At 41.2% G+C, this 21,278-nt stretch overlaps 1 protein-coding gene and 1 long non-coding RNA gene across 3 annotated transcripts in view; both read right to left on the bottom strand.

Annotated features, from left to right (window-relative positions):
• LOC136151348 (uncharacterized) overlaps positions 1-21,278 on the bottom strand; it is a 1,173,899-nt gene that overhangs the window by 1,091,699 nt on the left and 60,922 nt on the right. The window lies entirely within an intron of this gene.
• The window catches only part of DCDC2 (doublecortin domain containing 2), a 144,196-nt gene that overhangs the window by 72,685 nt on the left and 50,233 nt on the right, over positions 1-21,278 (bottom strand). For both annotated transcript variants that reach the window (XM_065912389.1, XM_065912387.1), the window contains exons 6-7: positions 20,278-20,332; positions 10,914-11,073 (exon numbers count right to left, since the gene is read on the bottom strand). In XM_065912389.1, coding sequence (XP_065768461.1) covers positions 10,914-11,073; positions 20,278-20,332 — 215 coding nt within the window. The remainder of the gene's footprint in view (positions 1-10,913; positions 11,074-20,277; positions 20,333-21,278) is intronic.

Below are 21,278 nucleotides of genomic sequence, written 5' to 3'. Positions count from 1 at the left end.
CTGAAGGAATCCCATTAGAAACAGGGAACAGGGTTTGCAGTTTTAGGACATGGCTGGCCATTATGAAGGACAGACTGGGACGGCACTCAGAAGACCTGACCTAGAGGGCTGCAAAAGGCTACAGGATAAATGGGGAGCTTAAATCAAGAAGGGCCAGGGGAGCAGGTCCAGATTCAAGAGACTCTGCAAATTAGCCCTGATTGAGTGTGGAGACTGAGGAACAAGGAAAAGTCTAGGCTGACTCTAACATTAACAGGATTAAAATGATGGGAGGCATGAGGGGAAGGGGATTAGAAAGGAATGGAGCAGGGACTGGTCTTGTCCTGAGTTTCCACTGCCAGCTGGCAGGAACTACAGACGCCTCCTCTGACCCCACCCACGAACAATCACTCCCAGGTTTCTTTCTGGCTTCACAGTACGGTGAGACAAGGAATATGTGAGGAAAACTAAATATACAGAGGCAATTCAAGGCCTGGAGAATTTTTTTTTAGACATGTGTGTGTAAGATGCCTGGGAGAAATCAAGGTAGACATTGCAAGTAGTCAGAAATAAAACCCTTAGTCTAAGAAAAGTGGTTGAACCTGGAGACAAATTCCCATGTCCTATCCATAAGCATGCGTTAAGGGTGTTTCGTAGTGAGGGATACATAATAATGGAACTCCTTCAGTCACTTTAAGGAGAAGTCACCATTTTTGTTGTTTTTATGGGCAATGGCCTTCAACATAAACTGTGATGTTCTCTGTCACTATTATGAGTTTTAAGAAGAGTACATGAGCACCTCTGAGTTAATCTGAGAAAGGATATAAAAATCACATTATAAGATGAAGCCATCCAGGAAAAGCCCAGAGGGGAAAAAAAGACCAGCAAACAAACAAAAAATCACAGCAATTCTCCACTGTCCAATAAACAAATCTATGAAATCCCTGTCCTTCCCTGCCCATGTTAAATTAAATTACTATTCTAATTTGGAAGATTAATTAACATTTAACTACTCTGGCCTTAAAATGCTTTAGAGATTTAAAAAAGCTCAACTCAGTCTTGGTTTTCCTTTCCACCCACTGCCTTTCTATGCCCAGAACTTCCTCTTTCAAATATCAATTCCCAGTCTCAGCGGTCATATGTAACCTCCCTCCTCTGCTCTCAAAGTCTTTTCCATGAACTCTCTTCTGCTATCCATAATATTCAACCTTGATCTAGAGAAGCTTTTCAAGTCTCTAATTCAATTTTAATCTTCATGAGAAGAAAACCATGTTTTTCACCATTTTTATGCCTCTCCTCCCAGAGAAGGCAGTGGCACCCCACTCCAGTACTTTTGCCTGGAAAATCCCATGGACCAAGGAGCCTGGTAGGCTGCAGTCCATGGGGTCGCAAAGAGTTAGACATGACTGAGCGACTTCACTTTCACTTCTCACTTTTATGCATTGGAGAAGGAAATGGCAACCCACTCCAGTGTTCTTGCCTGGAGAATCCCAGGGACGGGGGAGCCTGGTGGGCTGATGTCTATGGGGTCGCACAGAGTTGGACACGACTGAAGTGACTTAGCAGCAGCATGCCTCTCCTCCAAGAAGTAGACTCATCATGCTGACAGTAAAATGCAATAGAGCAAACAGAGTAAGATTAACCTAGAAACTGACTGGAGTGAAAGAGAATGAATGAGTAGCGACATTTTTGATTTTTAAAAATGTGTTTAGAAGGAATTATTTTGTCCCGTCCCCCCCCACCGCTGACCTTTTCCTTCTTCTCTTTCCTCATACTTCTTTCTAAGCCTATCAACCTTCTTTAACTTTTTCGTCATTCTGCAGAGACTTCCTTAGCTTTGGGCTTCAGATCAGGGTGACAAGTGAGTCTTTTAAGGGAGAGGAAGGGAAGCAGTAAGAAGGCAGCTACCTGGGACAAGATGAATTAATAATGCATCTCCTCCCGAATGTAAACTGGGGTAGCCACCATGGGAAAAAATAGAGACGTTCCTTAGAAAACAAAAATAGAGCTACCATGTGATCCAGCAACCCCACTTCTGGGCATATATCCAGACCAAATTATAACTCAAAAAGATACATGCAACTCTATGTTCATAGTACCACTATTGACAAAAGCCAAGACATGGAAACAACTGACCTGTCCATCAATAGATGAATGGATAAAGATGATGTGGTGTATATTTATACACATAAAGGAATACTACTCAGCCATAAAAAAGAACAAAATAATGCCATTTTCGCAACATGGATGGAGATTATTATACTAAGCAACGTAAGGCAGAAAAAGAAAAATAACATATATCACATCACTTATATGTACAATCTAAAATAGAATACAAACAAACATATCTACAAAAGAGAAACAGGCTCACAGATGACAGATCAGACTTGGGGCTGCCAAGGTGGAGGAGTGTTGGGGAGGGAAGGATTGGCAGTTTAGGATTAGTGGATGCAAACTATTACACATAGGATGGATTAACAACAAGGTCCTACTATATGGCACAGGGAGTTATATTCAACATTCTGTGATAAACCAAAATGGAAAAAATATGAAAAATAATATACATATAAATATATATATATAACTAAATCACTTTGCTGTACAACAGAAATTAACACTGTAAATCAACTATACTTCAATAAAATGTAAAAATTAAAGAATTAAAAAAACAGTAAGTACCCTCCTCACTTCCCCATCTTCAGGCTCCCTAATTCTAGATACTAAAGTTCTTCACTTCTGACTTGGAGACCACTTCAAACTAATTCATATCTCCTTACATAGATACTGCTATTAACCACTAGTCTCTTCAGGCACTTTGTACTTTATCGAAGTGTTTTCACATTCATTTTCATTAACGTTCCATTATGATGAAAATGCTAAATAACCATAATCGTGCTTCTAAATTAGAACCTCAGGGTGAACCTGGGACTAAAGTCTAAAGAGAATTTGATGATTCTCTCAACTAATTTCTAAAAATTAAACAGCAAACCTGCCTGCCTCACGAGTGAAAAACTGCCTCATATCCATCTATCTACTACAGAAAATTTTTATTCCTTTTGTCCCTTTCGTTTGATGTTTGCTCAGAAAATAAAAATTCCTAAGGGGTGAGCTCATCCATCTAAATGCTATCGAGTGCTGTGGTAATTAGATCTGGAACTCTGTTTCAGTTAGCAAACCTTACCAAGCTGAAACCGTAATAGATCCAAAACATGCGAGGATGAAAAGCACCAGAGAAAATATGGAGACCGTTTGTTAGTAACAGCGCTTATTGGTTCCTTTTAAGTCTCTGTCCTAGATGGCTAATGCTCTTGTCTTCCAGAACAATGACGGCCCACACCACTCATTCCGAAACTGGATGACACCAATGAGCACTCTGGTGCCAGTAAGGAGCAAAAGATGGTCTTCTTTAATTAAGTAAAAGTCAATGTCCCCTTTCGCTCCTAATACAACTTGGGCTCATCTCACATGGGAACTGTCTATTCTTTCAACTGGATCTTTTTGGTAGTTTTACAGTTATGGAGGAATAATCATTCATTTTCAGACTGCGAAATCTTCACCTCATACAAAAAAAAAATTTTAGAATTCTGAACTAGCATTTTCTTTGAATCCCTAAATACAGCTTAAATCGATTTTCTTGCTATTATTTGTCGGTGTTCAGTGACTCTACAGAATGACTCTGCTTCTGTTTTTGACCTGAGATGCTAATGCATTTTTATCTTTCCTGGTGCAGTGCACACAAGGTTTCTGATCCTGAACTAGGGACAATGGCTGGAGGGAGACCACTGCACAGATGGGACGTAAACTTCAGAGCTGCACCGTTACTCTGCGTTGGGGATTTGTCACCCTTAATTTCAATCGTCACCACAAGTGTACATAGGCATAATGGACCGACCTACACACACACACACACACACACACACACACACACACGCTCTCAACACTGAGTGCTACTCTGCGCAGAGTACTCTGCTGGCTGGTTATCTGTGTGTGCACGTGTGCACGTGTGTGAGCTCAGTTGTATTTGACTCTTTGCAACCCTATGGACTGTAGCCCACCAGGTTCCTCTGTCCATGGCATTTTCCAGGCAAGAATACTGGAGGGGGTTGCCATTTCCCCCTCCAGGGCATCTTCCCCACCCAGAGCTTATCTGTGTCTCGAGTGTAAATGATGTAAATGAGCTGCTGATCCTCTAACAGACCAAGCCCCTCTCCTGGTTTTATTTCACTGCAGGGCAACGGAAAGAGGAAGTTGGGGAGGAGGAAATATAATAAATCCCATGACTACTTCTTCCCCCTCCCTCCACCCTGTCACCTCCCACTATTGGCATCACAGACATTCCTGATACCAGAATCCGCCAGGAAGTCCCTTGCCTCCTGTTTTCATCCTGAGTCGCCTGTGATGAGGAACCATGCAAGTGCCTGAGCTGGTTCATCAGCTGAAGGAAAGAAGCTCAAGTTTCCATGTTCCCTGATCTGATTCTGAGGATGGACTGCTATAATGCTTCAAGCTCAGGGCAACGCAGCAAACCCCATGCAGGTTGTAGGTATTAGAAAAATTCAAGAACCTGACTACCCAAGGGCGGTCACCCAGCAAGGTCACAATATTCAGACATCCTTCCCTGGCCGTGTACCTTCCCCCAACATTCATGAGTCTAAACATCACACGATCCTTGGAAATTCAGTCAACGATGCTGGGAACAAGCCAGGAACTGCATCAAGGGTACTAGCCTGTGCGTGTCTACAAGCATGCCCACACGTGGAAACAGAAAGGGAATCACATCCTTCAAAAGAAAACTAATCGTGGGGCTTCCCTGGCAATCCAGTGGTTAAAATTTTGTCCTTCCACTACAGGGAGCACGGTTCACTCTCTGGTAGGGAAACAAAGACCTCACCTGCCACGCTGCACAGCAAAAAAAAAAAAAAAAAAGAAAAAAGGAACAGGTCTTGGTTTTGCTTACATTCTAATTGTTGTCGCTTTAGTCATCTCCCACCCTTTTGAGACCCCATGGACTGTAGCCCACCAGGCTCCTCTGTGCATGGGCTTTCCCAGGCAAGAATACTGGAGTAGGTTGCCATTTCCTTCTCCAGGGATCTTCCCAAACCCAGATCTCCTACACTGGCAGGCAGATTCTCTACCACTGAGTCACCGGGGAAGCTTACACTTTAATACTCTGCTTTAAAAAATATATAGTTATCAATACCACATAAACCACAGCAGTACAGACTAAGCTATTTTCTCTATAGCTTTCCCAGTATTTCGAAGAAGTCTTAAACCCACTATACTTCCTGTGTTCCAAGAGTTTTAAAAACACTAAATTTTTTAATGTAAAAAATATTAAAAATATCAATGAAGACAATCAATCCCAAAACACTTTAAAGCAATCATTATTAAAATTTTGCTCAGAGAGGAGACCGTAACCAGTTAACAGCCTCCGAAACCTATCTTCAGGCACCACTCAGGTGGAAAGTGTAAGGAAAACATACGCTGGTCAGTTAAGCCGGTATTTAAATGCAGCACTAAAAATGCATTTCACGCCCAACTTCATCAATCACCAACCAATCTTACTTTGCATCTTGGCTACCAAAAGAAAATGAGATTTGTTTCCCTGAAGAAATATGTCAAAGCTCTGCTTGAATTATTAAGCTTTACTATTATAGAGAGAAACTGAGTCGGGGAAAAAAATGAAGAAAATAGAAAAAGAAATAAAATTAGACTCAGGTTGCCATCTACAGACTGTTGTCAGCACTGCTCGTTCCTGAAGCACTAGATACCAGAATATCAATAAATATCAGCAGTAACACAAAAGGCCAAAATGCATAACTACAATTATAATGATTGCAAAAATCAAGATAGCCTATGAAGTCTCTTTTTTTTCTAATTAATATGAGAACACTAAAGAACACTGATAAAAAATCTTCACAATTTAATATATGCTCTGAAGGAAGCATAGTTATGCATCTTAACTCTAAAATTTTAACACTTTGAAATAAAATTGGATAGATTACATCATTCCAAATTTAAAATATTTTAAGCATCAAAAACTGTTTCATCTCCAAAATAGAATTCTTGCATTTTTTGATGTGATATTTGTATATATGCAGAAATGATCATCACAATAAATCTAGTCAAAATCTGTCCCTAATCATGTTACAAAATTTTTATTCTTGTAATAACTTTTAAGATCTACCCTCTTAGCAACTTTCAAATATGCAACGCAGTATTAATTTCCTGCATTTTTGGCTCATTATCTTGACTCTCTATATACCTTCCCTTTCATTTTGTTTCAAGTCTTTATTGCTTTTCCCTTTCTAAAGAATAAGAGCCCTCTGGAGGCACAAATGTCCAAAATCACACACTTGGTTCTAATTACTAAAACAGATGCTATTAAAGCAAAAAGCAACTGCAATAATAAGTGAATTTAGAGACAGAAGGAGGAAAGAGAGAGAGAGAGAGAAATAAAGACCAATACTTTTGCTAATATAACCTAGAAAATCTCCTAAAGCCAAAGACATCTGGAGGGAGATCTGATAAGGAGAAATAGCTCAATTTTCAAAGTAGGGATTTAAGCTAATATCCTTAAACTTATCAACTGATGATTTAATCTCGTAAACGGTACAAAAGCTTTTTTTCATTTTCCCTGGGAAAATTGTTTTGGAAGCCAAGATTCATTTTCCAGGTCATATGTTCTTTCTATCAAGATAAAAAGATACAAGATGCTTCGTCTAAACTCTTATATATGTTTCTAAATCCATGGTATAGGCCTCTTGTGCACATGTGCGTGCTAAATTGCTTCAGTCGTGTCCGACTCTGCGACCCTATGGACTGTAGCCCGCCAGGCTGCTCTGTTCATGGGATTCTCCAGGCAAGAATACTGGAGTGGATTGCCATTTCCTTCTCCAGGGGATCGCCCTGACCCAGGGATCGAACCTGCGTCTCTTACGTCTCCTGCACTGGCAGGCAGGTTCTTTACCACCAGCATCACCTGGGAAGCCCAAAAGCCTTTTACTGGGAACAAAAATTCCCCAAATCGTCATTTAAAAGACACCAGCCATTGTCCTATGTAACACCGAGATATAGCAGTGAAAAACCTACTATCTGCACATTATAAAACCACATTGCAAAATGTACACTTAACATGGGCAATCAAAACCAGTGCAGGTTCTCTAAAGACTGGGGAAGAATAGCCGAGGGCGTCTACATTTTCTTAGCACTTTAAAAATGTGACTTGTTTCCGTGTTCAACATGTGTTGGTTATTTTCACCCCCACAGATGAAACTATTGTTGAAAACTATTTGTGGGGACTTCCCCAGTGGTCCAGTGGTTAAGACTTTGCTTTCCAAAGCAGCAGGTCCAGTCCCTGGTCGGAGAGCTAAGATCCTACAAGCCTCACAGCCAAAACACTAAAAAACTCAAAACAGAAGCAGTATCACAACAAATTCAGTAAACACTTTTAAAATGGCCCACATCAACAACAAATCTTTTAAAGAGATCCTTGAAAATATGGGGGGGAAATCTTTAAAAAAAAAAAAGAGAGAAAACTTTCTACAAAGGCAAAAACACTGATAATTCGACATTTAATAATGGTTGCTTTCCTGTAAAACATGGACATGCTGATTCAGCCTCTTGTGTTTCCATGTTTCCATGAGTGAAATAACCTGAAGAGATGATGGTCCCCTTTGGAGGGAAAACTGCTAAATTTAAAGATTTTCAAAAAATAAATTGAGAGCAGGAGCTAGGATTTTCATAAGCTAATAAGAGCCGCACAGAAAATAAGCAAGTAACATTTCATAAAAGCCTTTAATTGAAAGTGATTCATGAAAAGTTTAACATAAATATTGCTTCTTAGTGGGTTTTAAAATATTACAGAGATATCTATTTTGTAACTTCCATCATTCATTCACCAATATTTATTGTCTCATCTCTCAGACCTAGTTACTAGGGATTGAAAAAAATAAACTAGTAAGACATAGCCCATAGCCTTGATGGTTTTGCAATCTACTATATGCTGATTAAAATAAACCCTCTATTATTCTTAATGTTCACATGTATGGCATGCTTTTCCAGGCTAGCTTTTTCCTTTGGTGCCTGCCATACAACAATGGTAAAGAATCTGCCTGCAATGAAGGAGACCTGGGTTCAATCCCTGGGTCAGGAAGATTCCCTGGAGAAGGGAATAGCAACCCCACTCCAGTATTCTAGCCTGGAGAATTCCATGGACAAAAAGCCTGGCGGGCTACACAGTCCATGGGATCACAAAGAGTCGGACATGACTGAGCGACTAACCCTTTCACTTTTTCCATACAACAAGCATTCACTAAACAGCCATTGACTGCATTTTACCCTGGCTTCCCCATTTCATGGTCACTGGAAAGGACTTAACAAACTTAAAATCAAGACTATAAAGATAAATCTTAATATGAACCCACATGTTGCAGAAAGCTAATGGGGCCAAAGAAAGTTAAATGACTTGCCCAAAGTCAAGAGCAGAACTGGGACAAGAATCTAGGACTCCGGGCTTCCAGCTAATTGTCATTTAAATCTTTGAGACCTTCAGCCCCCTCCACTTTCTTCTCTGTGGAATTGACTCCTTCATTTCACCTGCTCTTTTAACTTAGCCTCCCAAGTCTCTCTCCTGACCCTGTAACCATCTGAGCAGAATCTTCTAAGCCCTCACACCAGTTTGTAGTGTCTCCTTAGCTGTGAACCCCACATGAGCTATAATTCTAATGCGACGCTTCGTATGGACTTTGAAATGAACTGGAGCTCCCAGGAGGAAGACAGAGCTCTGGTCATGAATCTGAAACTTGATCCCATTCACCCCTTTTCAGAGCAGCCCAGCACATGTTCCTGCAGAGGTGAGTGGATCCCAGGGGGAGGGAGAATCAGTCATTCCTCCAACCGTGTCCCAGCCAGCCCAGCTGCCCACAGCATCACCCTCCACTCATGTGCTCACCCCCTGAGACCACAGAGTGAAACCAAAAAGAGCCTGTCTTCACAAAAAACTAACGTGAAAAGGTCACAATTCTGACAGCATGCCTCCTTGGTTGACCCCATGGATTATACAGACCATGGAATTCTCCAGGCCAGAATACTGGAGTGGGTTGCCATACCCTTCTCCAGGGGATCTTCTCAACCTAGGAATCGAACTCAGGTCTCACACATTGCAGGCGGGTTCTTTACCAGCTGAGCCACCAGAGAAGCCCTAGTTTATCACACTTTTACCCTAAAATCTTGTAGTAATGCAAAATGCTTTAAGTTATTTTATACCATCTCTCACCTGGTAATGCAAGGTAAGTGAGCTGGAGCTCCCAGGAGGAAGACAGAGCTCTGGCCATGAATCTGAAACTTGATCCCATGAAACTATTAATAATTTGGTACATACTCTTTATTGGTAAAATTGTGTGTGTTTCTCTTGGATACCAGTGAAACATCTTTTTGAAAAAGTGATCTGTGACTAAAGGCAGTTAGTAATAAATGTGAACAAGAGTTGTAGACACATGAATAAGAGAGATCACAAGTAGGTGATAAAAATGTTAATCAAGCACTTTTAGCTGGAACACAGGATGGCAAAATTTACCTTTCTCAATAAGAACTCTCATGAAATATTTTCTCTTGAAATGTGTATCCTTATAGCACAATTGTTGGGAGCCGCCGGGATGCGCCCAGTCCGTGACAAGGTCACGGGACGAGAGAGGAATCTGCAAGGCAGCTCTTCCCCTCGAGGTTGTCCTGGGGGCCCGATATGTCCCTTTCCTCTTTCTGTCTTACTATTGTTGGGCTTTCTATTAATTTTTGGAAATGTAATATATAGTAATAAGGCCTCCCTGGAAAAGTCCAAGCCTTTTTGGAAATGCTCATGATAGTTCTGGCTCAGGACACGACCATAAACATCAAGTCAAAAAAGAAAAGGCCACAGGCATAGTTTGGCTGCTTGCTTAAAAGATTATAATATTCTAGAATAGAAAAGAGTAGGGGCATTTAGATTTAGAAATAGATGTACTGCTTCAGTTTATGTGCTCCTTGATTGAGAGGGTTTTCATTATTGCTATTTCCTTGTTGCTATTTGTCCATTGTTTCCCTTTCTTGAAACAACATGGAAGATTATGGGTATTTTTGTAGAGTTAGGAAATTGGGTCCATAGGATTTCAATAGAAGATTTATATTAATCAGCTTCACTGCCATTACCTCACTATTAATAGAGGTGTTTTGCTGCTTTAGAGGTGTTTTGCCACTTCATAGTTAATCATTGTAAATGTTGTAATTTTAGGTAAAGAAAATATCAGGGTTTTCACATGGTACTATTCTCAGAAATTTCAAATATGTTTGCGTAGTAGCCCTTCCCATGTATTGTCTTATTGTATAAAGAATTCATACTACACCTGAAATCTGTAGAACATTGTTTTTGCTAGAGTGAAAATGTTAGGCCATTTAGGCAAGAAGACTATGAACGGGACATTTAGGAAAAAGCGCTGTAATCGGAAACGTTCTAGATGAATGCATAGGGGACAAACATGGGAAAGAAAAATACTGACAGGAGCACGAAACCAATATCTGATGTAATATGTGGTGACTTAAGGGGGAGGTAACGTTCATTCTATAAAAACTAAGCTGTCCTAAAAATAAAGAAGCTACCTCTTCTACGCAACCTTCTGTACGTGTCTGTCTTCTTCCTCGCCGACGCCACTCATTCCTTGGGTGTTCCTGGACTCGCTGGGGCTGGACGCCGGCACACAATTGCTAATTACAACTAAAAATTAAGCATGAAAAACACCAGCATCTCAAATACACAGAAAGTCTTCTTTGAAAACTCTCATATATGACAATATTTCATGAGTCCAGGAAAACAAACGGATCTACTTACAAATTAAAATTGTATCACAGCCTTAAGATAATGATCATCAGTAATAACAATATAATAATAATAACAAACTTACCACTGTTTGGGATTGTTTGTGGTGAACTCTTTAACTTGGCATTTTGTTTCTCTTTCGTGGGTTTTTCTGAATTCGCAGCTTTTTTCCCTTTCCTCTTTGGAGGCTGAGGAGATGAGTTGTCGCTGGATCCAACTGTTGACTTAGACTGGCGATCATTTCCCTATGTGGCAAAAGATTAACTCTTACTATCGGCTGATGAACTCCTTGAGTGATAACTACAAGTCACTAACGTGGTAAAAAGGGGCAGGGGCCAGAGGCGGGTGTTCTGTGCTGATCCTACTTCTGTCCATTACCTACATGAAACTCTTCTGGGTGGCAGATGAGGGGTCTACCAAGGGAAGGAGAATAAAAATAATAGCACTTGAGGGACTTCCCTGGCAGTCCAGGGGTTACAACTTCTCCTTCCAATGCAAGGTGTGCAGATGTAATCCCTGATTAGGGAGCTAATTTCTCACATGTTTTGCAGTCAAAAAAAAAAAAAAAGAAAAACCAAAACATAAAACAGAAGCAATATTGTAACAAATGTAAAAGACTTTTAAAAATGGTCCACATCAAAAAACATTTTAAACAAATAATAGCACTTCACAACTGTATTGATATATACCAGGTGTTGCTATGAAACTGTCTCACTCAGTCCTCACAATCTGAGAGACAGGTACTGTTATCACCCCATTGTACAGACAAGCAAATGAGGCTGAGAGGTGAAGCCTGGCCAAGGTCATACAGCCAGCAAGGAGCAGAGCCAGTCGGCTGTCTCAACCATCCTCTCCCTCCTGCACCTTTCAGAAGAATCAGCAGATAGCTATTGGATGAGGAATGATGACAAAACCCAGTTTGATCAGCTAATCAAGAAATACCTTCTTAACTAGTTGTCACAGTGAGCACACAGGTATCATCATATAAGCAGACCCGCACTGTGCTCATAGAAAACCTCCGATATTGACTCATCTGTCGGTGACTTCCACCATCTCCATGAATCCCAAATCCAGAGCAACATAGACACGAGCAGCTCAAGACCACACATCCCCCGCCACCATTCCTGCAAGGCAGCCCCTGCTGACCACACCTATGGTGGTTGCCTCTGATTCCCATGTGCATCTCGAAATGAAGAGCTTGCATCTGCAAAGGGGGCTTCCCAGCATGACAGTGAGGCTGGGCTCAGCGGCTGCTGTGGCGGGCGTGTGTGCAGTCCCTGGGGAGCTGAGTAAGAGCCACTCAGTAGTGGCCGCTGTACCCAAGGAACAGCTCTGCTGATTCTCAGCGCAAGAAATTCCCTCCGAACAAGACAGCCTCGGCCTTAGGACACTCAGGTGCTACACCTTCCTGAGCGTGTGAGGTGTGAGGCTGCAGGTAGCAGAAATAACGCACGTTTTAGAGACCCTGACTCAGAGTCACTGCACTGCCACCAACCACCAATGGGACCTCGGGGTAACTAGTTCCTACCTTCTTGGAACCTGTTTCCTCATCAACTCAGTTCAGTTCAGTTCAGTCGCTCAGTCGTGTCCGACTCTTTATGACCCATGGACCCCTCATCAACTGAATGGGGTTAATGTGCTGCTGTTAGATCTCTTACATGAAACGAATGACATGAAATGGTAACATTCATAAAGTAACTGGTACCACGCCTGGCAGGTGGCTTGTGGCTCGATGGTAAATTATCTGCCTGCAATGCAGGAGACGTGAGTTCGATGCTTGGGTGGGGAAGATCCCCTGCAGAAGGAAATGGCAGCCCATTCCAGAATTCTTGTTTGGGAAATCCCACGGACAGAGAAGCCTGGCAGGCTACAGTCCGTGGGGTTGCAAAAGAGTTGAACACGACTTACCGACTAAACAAAACAAACAGTGTCTGGCATGTAGTTTTATTCAAAGACTATCAGAGGGCTTCCTCCAAGAGCAGAGAGTTAATATCTTTTTCTTAAAAATCGTATCAAATTTACACCATATTGGGTGCAATTTTATGCAACATCTGTACTATGCTAGTATCTGAAAATAAATGTAGTAATGTTAAATAAACAAATCTGCCTAGAAACCTATTATAACTGCTCATTTTAAACATTTAGATATTCAGTCATCCAGAAGTGTTTAAATAGCTTTAGCTATCACCCAATTAAGAATAGAAAATTTCACAGCCTTACAAATGAAGTTATTTATGCTATTTTGTCATAGCCTACAAGAAAATGAATTATGCATAGATTTATTAACAGTATGAAAACTTGTCCAAATCTATAACACTTTTTTGCATAATTTAATTTCCTATTCCAACTGCAATTTAAACATACAGTTTCCACTTAATTATTGCATTAACTGCAACCAGAGTTGGGTTTTTTTCCTTTCCTTTTCTTCAGTGATTATTTCTTGCAAAGCCATAAACTGCCAGGCAGGAGAAATGGCTAAGATGATTACAGCGGAGATTCCAAAACCATCATATGAGAAGGAACCATCAGCCTGGTCTCACATTCTAGTCTATTTTCAAATTAGTCTATTCCTCTCAGTACTCTTGCCTGGAAAATCCCATGGACAGAGGAGCCTGGTAGGCTGCAGTCCATGGAGTCGCGAAGAGTCAGACATGACTGAGTGACCTCACTTTCACTTTTCACTTTCCTGCATTGGAGAAGGAAATGGAAACCCACTCCAGTGTTCTTGCTGGAGAATCCCAGGGACGGCGGAGCCTGGTAGACTACCGACTATGGGGTTGCACAGTCGGACACTACTGAAGCGACTTAGCAGCAGCTATTCATCTCAAGATTCTAAAATTTTAAAAGCCTTGAATGAGAGGAGTAACCCTTCTAGCAAGGCTACTAGAATTTTCAGAGACGCTGTTCAACTTATCAGGACTAAAATGAAACAAAGAAAGCAAAACTGGATGTCATCATGAGAGGTTTTTTTTTTTTTTTAAACAGCTCTCTGGGAAAAGTCTTAGTCACAAAAGGGGTAAAACAAAGGAAAAGCAGACGCTGCACCCTGGGGAGACTGAAGATTCACATGATTTTAAGCATGAACTCTCTTGTTGAATATACAAGAAGTTCTGATTTACTCCGTTTCTGATAGGGACACTCAAAAGACTGATTTTGGAGCATCAAGAAAGACTAGTTGATTCCAATAACTATATGAGGCATAGCTTTGGTAACTGACACTCATGCATTCAAATACTGATTAATGACTAATTGCCAGGCATTTGACAAGAACTAAATTAAACAGCTTCCCTAGTAGCTCAGATGGTAAAGAATCTGCCTGAATGCAGGAGACCCAGGCTCGATCCTTGGGTGGGGAAGATCCCCTGGAGAAGGGAATGGCTACCCACTCCAGTATTCTTGTCTGGAAAATTCTATGGACAGGGGACCCTGCAGGGTTACAGCCCATGGGGCTGCAAAGAGTCAGACACGACTGAGTGACTAACACAACACAAATTAAACTTAGAGAAAAATAATTGTTTTGTAATTAGAAAACTGGAAAGAATTTAAACGTTTTCTATTTTAAAAAGAAAACACATTGTATAGCACAGGGAACTCTACTCAATATTCTGTGATAATCTAAGCGGGAAAAGGATCTGAAAAAAATGGATATATATATATATATATAACTGAATCACTTTGCTATACACCTGAAACTAACACTGTAAATCAACTATACTCTGATATACAATAAAAAAAGAAAAGAAGATTCATCTAAAAAATAAAAATGTGTATAATAAATTAATACAAATATAAATTATATAGTATAAATTGTATACTTATCTATTTACATAGCTAATTATATAAATTATAAATAATACATAGATAAATTATATAGAGAGAGGGAAGGGCAGAGGAATAGAAGAGGGATCTTCCTTTCTTTTTTGAGACTTCTACATATGACTCGTAAATGGATAGTCATTGCTATTTATGGGGCATATGGAATAAGATTGTCATCTCATACTGCTACGTTAGTTGATAACATTACTGAGTACCTCTTGTGTGCTAAATACTCATAAACACAAATATTCACCAAATGCATAGAAAGGCATTTTTTCAGATAAAGGAATTCACTTTCTCAAAGTTACCCAGGTTTGATTTTTCTACTACTATTTTTCAGATAAAGAGATTAACTTTCTCAAAGTTATCCAGGCTTGATTCTTCTACTACACCAAAGCTTCCTAGTTCCCAAGGGACTAGAAACAGCTATCACATGGTTTGGTTCCCTTAAAAAGTCACCTGGAAGTAATAGATTATGATTTTATCCCAAAGTGGAAGAAATCAAGCAGCAGCCTCATTTTACAGGGCATCCCATGCAAACACTAGACCCTATGTGATCATTCAAGCACTGTCCTGTTTTTTTCCTCACACACATATCAAAATACTTGATAGAAATAGCAAAGCTCTGGCTCAAACCAAGAGAAAACTAAAAAGAGCCCTTTGATCACCCCCTTACTCTACTCAAATTGGGATTGTTTTAGATCATTCCCTAGGCTCTTACCAACAAGATGCAGTCAACTCAGGTTTCTGTGACTTTAAGCCTTCATGAACATGTGCCAAAGACACAACCGCCACAACGCATCACACAATCCCTCGTAAAGTGATTTTGTGAGGGATATGCCGCACACAGCAGGGCTCACACTGTGTGTGTTTCAGCGAAGCATCCGGGAGACCCTGTGAGCAGGGGACCACACTCAGACTCAGGCTGGTGTTTCTCTGTGTATGTACTGGCGGGAAGTGTGAGAAACCTTTTTATCCAAACTGGACACAGGTTCCCGAAAGGCAAAATGGAGTTCTGGAAGCTTCAGAATCGACCTCACACCGTGACTTTGTGATACACGGACAGTCACGTTTTCTCACCAAAACCTGAGCAATTGCCATATTTGCATCTGTAAGTTGCTGATCACAAGATGTATTAGCCTCTTGGGAATTAAGGACAACTGAGGACAACGTCAGGTAGTCTTTGGCTGCAACTTTCAAGCACGTCCCTGATTTTATGTCTCTTCCACTAGAGGGCGCTTGGACTCTGTGCTGAAACCTCACAGCTAGAGGACAGCCTCCCGCCGGTGGGTTAATTTTTCAAACTTAATAGAATTTCAGAGGATTCACTTATCTTTTCCTTTTGTTTCCCAGGCTAGAATCTCAAAGTACTTGTTTCTGTGACCCCCAGCCTGTATGAGGGGTGACTTCTGATCTCTTCCTGCTTTGCACACGGCATTCCCTGGCTGTTTTGAAAGGGTTGCAGGATCCTCCACCAAACCACCTCACTTTTACCCCAAACCCCATTGCCCATACTTCCTACCACAAGGGTGGGGCCTTGCTGACTCATCACGTCTGCACAGCAGGTCCTCTATGGGGAGTATAGCAGCTTTCTCTCTCTTTTTAAGTTCTATCAGGCCCCCACCCACACTTCCCTTCATTATGCAATACAGCCATTCCTAGAAAGCTTGCAGAGAAAAGAATTCCTAAAAATCCAACTCTGGGTCCCCTCTGATTTGCATCACGAGTTCAGGGATGCCTTCCTTTGGACTGAACAGGAAGCAGTTCCCTAAGTTGTAAGCCAGCTCACCCAGCGACCCCTTCACTCACACTCACCCCCACACGGGGTCAAGCAGTTAAGGATCTTGAAAACACATACATTCTCCAGGGAACCAATTAATTAAAGGAAAGGAGCAAATTGATCCTTCTCTTAAAAACTGAGTCTGTGACTTTGGAATGCCCGGTGTAGAATATTCTCTCCTTGTGGTTCACAGCCAGTCACTCACACATCCACTGGACAGGTTTCGTGGAAACTTACTATGTGCCTGGCGGGTTACACCCCTCTGCTGAATAAAATCTCCTACAAGAGGTCCACCCTGGCCACCCGGGGGTACTGCACCCTCTCTTTCTCCCCCTGTACATGTTTCTTCAAGTTTATCCCTGATTAATATCAACTGTGTATTTGTTTGTCTTTTTCCTCCTCCAGAATGGAGGCTTTAGACATTTATGGCTTTCTCTGGAATCTCTGCCTCCCCTTCCCCACAAGCACTAAAAACAGTTCAGTTCAGTTCAGTTCAGTCGCTCAGTCGTGTCCGACTCTTTGTGACCCCATGGACTGCAGCACGCCAGGCCTCCCTGTCCATCACCAACTCCCAGAGTTTAATCAAACTCGTGTTCACTGAGTCGGTGATGCCATCCAACCATCTCATCTTCTGTCGTCCCCTTCTCCTCGTGCTCGGGACATAATATGGACTCTATAAATGGCTACTGGGTGAATGCAGCCATCAGTGACAGCATTAATGTCCCCTGCTGCCTCGGGTCCCCGTCGCCCGCATCACTCAGGGCTCCAGCCGTCCCATTGCCTCCTGCTTCTATTCTAGCCCCATCCACTTCTCTGCACACACCACAGCCAGAATGATCTTCTACACTTGATCTTAGCCAAAAGGCCGAGAAGCGATAGAATGATCTTTTAAAAATAGAAATCAAGTGCTATCACTCCCTTCCTCTGCCCTTCAAATGGTGTTCCAGTAAGGAATCAAAGCCAAACTTCACCCATGGCCTGCACCACTGGGCCCTGCTTGCCTCTCCAATCTCATCACAGACCACCCCAGCCTTCTTCCTGTCCCCTTTCTTTATGCCAAGCTCTTTCCCGAGGGCCTTTGTGACCGTCTCCTCTGCCCTGGAGGCTCTTTCTCCCCTGCCCCCACCTCGTATGGCTGGCTGCTTTACCTCATTAAAGTCTCAGCCTCAGAGCGTTTTATATCAACTAGTGTCCTGCCACATTTTACTGTCCTCATGGCACTTATCACTGCCTGAAATTATATATTTGTTTAGAGATTGATCGTCTGTCTACCCCCATCCTTCCACCACAGAAAAAGGCACTAGAACAAAAGGTCCGTGCACTCTGAAAGCTTGTCACCAATCTATGCCAGCTGCTTGAAGGAAATTCCTAGCACTCAGTAGGTGCTTGTTAAACATGTGTTGGATGGATGGCCGGAGGACCAGATAAATGGACAGATGAATCTACAGAATGCTTCGTGAGAAAGCACTGTGGAAAAAGGAACGGACTCTGATATCCCTGTGTTATTCTAAGTCAGAGCCTGGCAATATAATGTTGAGTCTTTGCTTGTGTATGAAACGGAAACTCATCTCAAAACATAACTTTGAGTCCTTAAAGTTTGCGTCCTAAAAGAGACCTTTCCTGATACACATATCTAAATTCTCCTTTTACTTTCCTGCATATCATTCTATCCTTTTCTCTCATTTTAATCACACTTTGCAATTATACACTGCTTAGTGGTATCGTTTGTATAACTTTGTCTCTTTGAGTAGGACAGAGCTAAGAGAGATTGTTGTGTCTTTTTGCTCAATACTATCTCCCTGGGGCTTAGTTCAAGGCCAGATACTCGGAAGACATAGCCAGTCATCATTAGGTAACCCAGTATTCACAGCACAGATTCTAAGGAACTTCCATACAAGAGAGCAAGAAAGAGGTACATATATGCCTCCTGTGCATGGATTTGAAAATTGGAAACACATTTTTAATTAAAAAAAAATTAGACATTCTAAATTTCAGAAGAATAATAAGCACCTAATCCTAAAGTTCAGTCATTGTGAATGTAAAGACCTGAGTCCTGATCTTGGTTCTGACATGAACTTTCCCTGTGATCTGGATCAGTTATTCAACTACACTTGGTCTCTGTTTTTTTTGTTGTTTTTTTTTTTTACTTGGTCTCTGTTTAACCATCACCTTTCCAGCTGTACTGTAAGGGTTAATGAGTTCCTACATGCATGGTACATGGAAGAGACTCCACTCCACAAAGTCCTGAAGAAGAACAGAAGGGCAATTTCCCAACTCTAAATTCCTGGGCTTTATTTAGCTTTACAGGCTTCCCAGGTGGCGCTAGTGCTAAAGAACCCACCTCCCAATGCAGGAGACTAAGAGACACAGGTTCGATCCCTATGACGGGAAGATCTCCTGCAGGAGGGCATGGCAACCCACTCCAGTATTCTTGCCTGGAGAATCCCATGGACACAGGAGCCTGGCAGGCTGCAGTCCATAGGGTCGCAGAGAGTCAGACACAACTGAAGTGATTTTGTATGCAAGTACACATTTAGCTTTATGATGGTTACAATATATTTTTCAGTTACTGGAATACTCTCTCTCCCCTTCCTCTCCATATCCATGAAGTTATGGGTCCTCTGTGGCTCTCACTGTGAGCTCTGCGCCCAACCCTCTCTACTCCCACTTCCCCATCCTCCCACTCAACAGCGTGATGAAGCCAGCTCCTCGTCGGGTTGTGTGGGGTTCGAGGAAAGAACCTCACCATGACATGCCTCTGCTCTTTGACTATGACCATCATGGGGATGAACTTGCAAATTTTCATCTGATGTCCTCAGTCTCTGCCATTTACTACTACTTGCTGAACAGTCTGCAGCTAGATTCCGTGATGACATTGACAACTTAATGCATTAGAAATTAAGCAGGTCATTCTTTCCTCTAGCTGCCCTCTAATTAGCCATAGTAACACCATTTTCTCAGGCATCCAAGCTCAGAAACTTGGTCGAGGTCAGCACTATTTCTTCACGCAAAAAAAAAAAAATTTTCAAGAATTTCATGTGATGTTACAGAAAAGGGGGAGGGGAAGGAATATCTAAATCATCATTAGAAGACAATATCATTGTCCAGCAGCCACTTATTTTACAAGACACCAATGTAAGAGTTCTGCTTATTTAATTCAGAAAGGGAAAATGTCAGGTCAATTCTGACCTCTACAGGTCAGGAAATTCAACCAAAAGAGCAGAAAGAGAAGTTTCAGCCAAGAAGACCTGTCAAAGCAATACTCCAGAAGGACATGAAGCTCATCCCCATGAGGGGGTACAGACAAAAAATGCAAACAGGTTAAGACGTTACCTACTAAATGTTTGTCACGTAATGGGTATTCAATAGGTATATGCTGAATTAACAGATGAATGAATGGTGGATGAAAAAGATTCTGATAAGGAGCTAAATATTTAGAGTGATTCTCAACCTTTTTAAAAAATGTAACTGAGGACTGCCATTCTGTTACATACGCTTTCTTTTTAGTCTTTGTCAGTTACAGAAAACTACACTGGCAGACCAGTGATGTGCCCTAAAATAGCATTTCTTCTCATTTATGTATTATTGCCTAGATTTCAAGCTGGTATAAATTTTATCAAGTCTATATATTAGGAAAAAGATACCTCTTTTAGAATCCATATTTTCAAAACATCAGCTCTCCTTTAGAAACCAGGTTGTAACATTAATGTTCTAGTGTTGTTTCACATAATTGCTCATATGCTACAAGGTGGCTAAATTTTATTTCTTCGAATTTAATTGAAACCCAAAGGACAGTCTCTCTGTTATTGTACAGAAATACAGAACATTAATGAGTAAAGTATCTGATACTTACACTGCCTTTAGACTTTCTGGATCCTACAATTGGAGGTAGTGAAGAGGTTTTCTGACTGTGAAAACAAATTGCAATTTAGAAATCTGAATATTATTCACAAATAATATACAAGGCAAGATAATTATCATCTCAGTGTATCACCCCAACCCGGAACTCAACTATTTGTAGACATCAGTATTCTACAAAAAGTACCACTAACCTTCCCAATTTCACAAAGACCACCAAAACATTTCCAAATTCCATTCCAAAAGATTATTTTTTTTAATTGGAGTATAACTGCTTTACAATGTTGTATTAGTTTCCACTGTCCAAAAGATTCTTAATGTTTTCTTGTAAAGCATTTTAGTTGATGCTTACAAATAAATTTAGTACCACTTTTAACTTTTTCATACCACTTAAAATCAAATCCCTAAATTTTTAATTTGCATTTCAAAAAAAAAAGGCATTTCCCAAGCTGCATGACAATTTTGCCAGATCGTATTTAAAACTAAAAATGATGAAGTTTTTTATCATGTCTATCATAGCTGGTAGAAACACAAAATGGTAAAACACTGGCATTTACATTCAGGGAGTTTCTAAACCAGTCACTCTCACCAAAAAATTTAAAAACTGCTCTTTAGCTCTAAGTATTTCCCAGATGTTTCTTTGCAGGAAAAGATCCAGCTCAAAACCCAGCTGAACCTCTCTGACAATAAGAAGCCACGGAGGTAAAGGCAAATTTCGCACCTGCCTGAGAAAGGCCACCATGAGCGAGTTTTCTCATTGCCATCAAGTACAAGCACAAGATCTCACTGCAGAACGTACTGCAACCCACAGCAGTCTATCCCAGCGTCGCTTCTCAGAGCGACCTTGTGAAGGACTTGATTTCATGGATGGGTAAGGATGGTTGGCAGTAAGTCTGGTAAATAGTTCTAAAGTGCTAGAAAGCAATGTGCTCTCTCCGATACTTCAAACACCACCCCTGAAATTCCATTCCACCTATTCCGTATTGAGAAACCCTT

Source organism: Muntiacus reevesi, chromosome 20, assembly GCF_963930625.1.
Source record: "Muntiacus reevesi chromosome 20, mMunRee1.1, whole genome shotgun sequence".
In the NCBI taxonomy this organism is placed as follows: Eukaryota; Metazoa; Chordata; class Mammalia; order Artiodactyla; family Cervidae; genus Muntiacus; species Muntiacus reevesi.
Note: the sequence above shows the minus strand (reverse complement) of the source record. Positions and strands in the feature narration are given on the sequence as shown.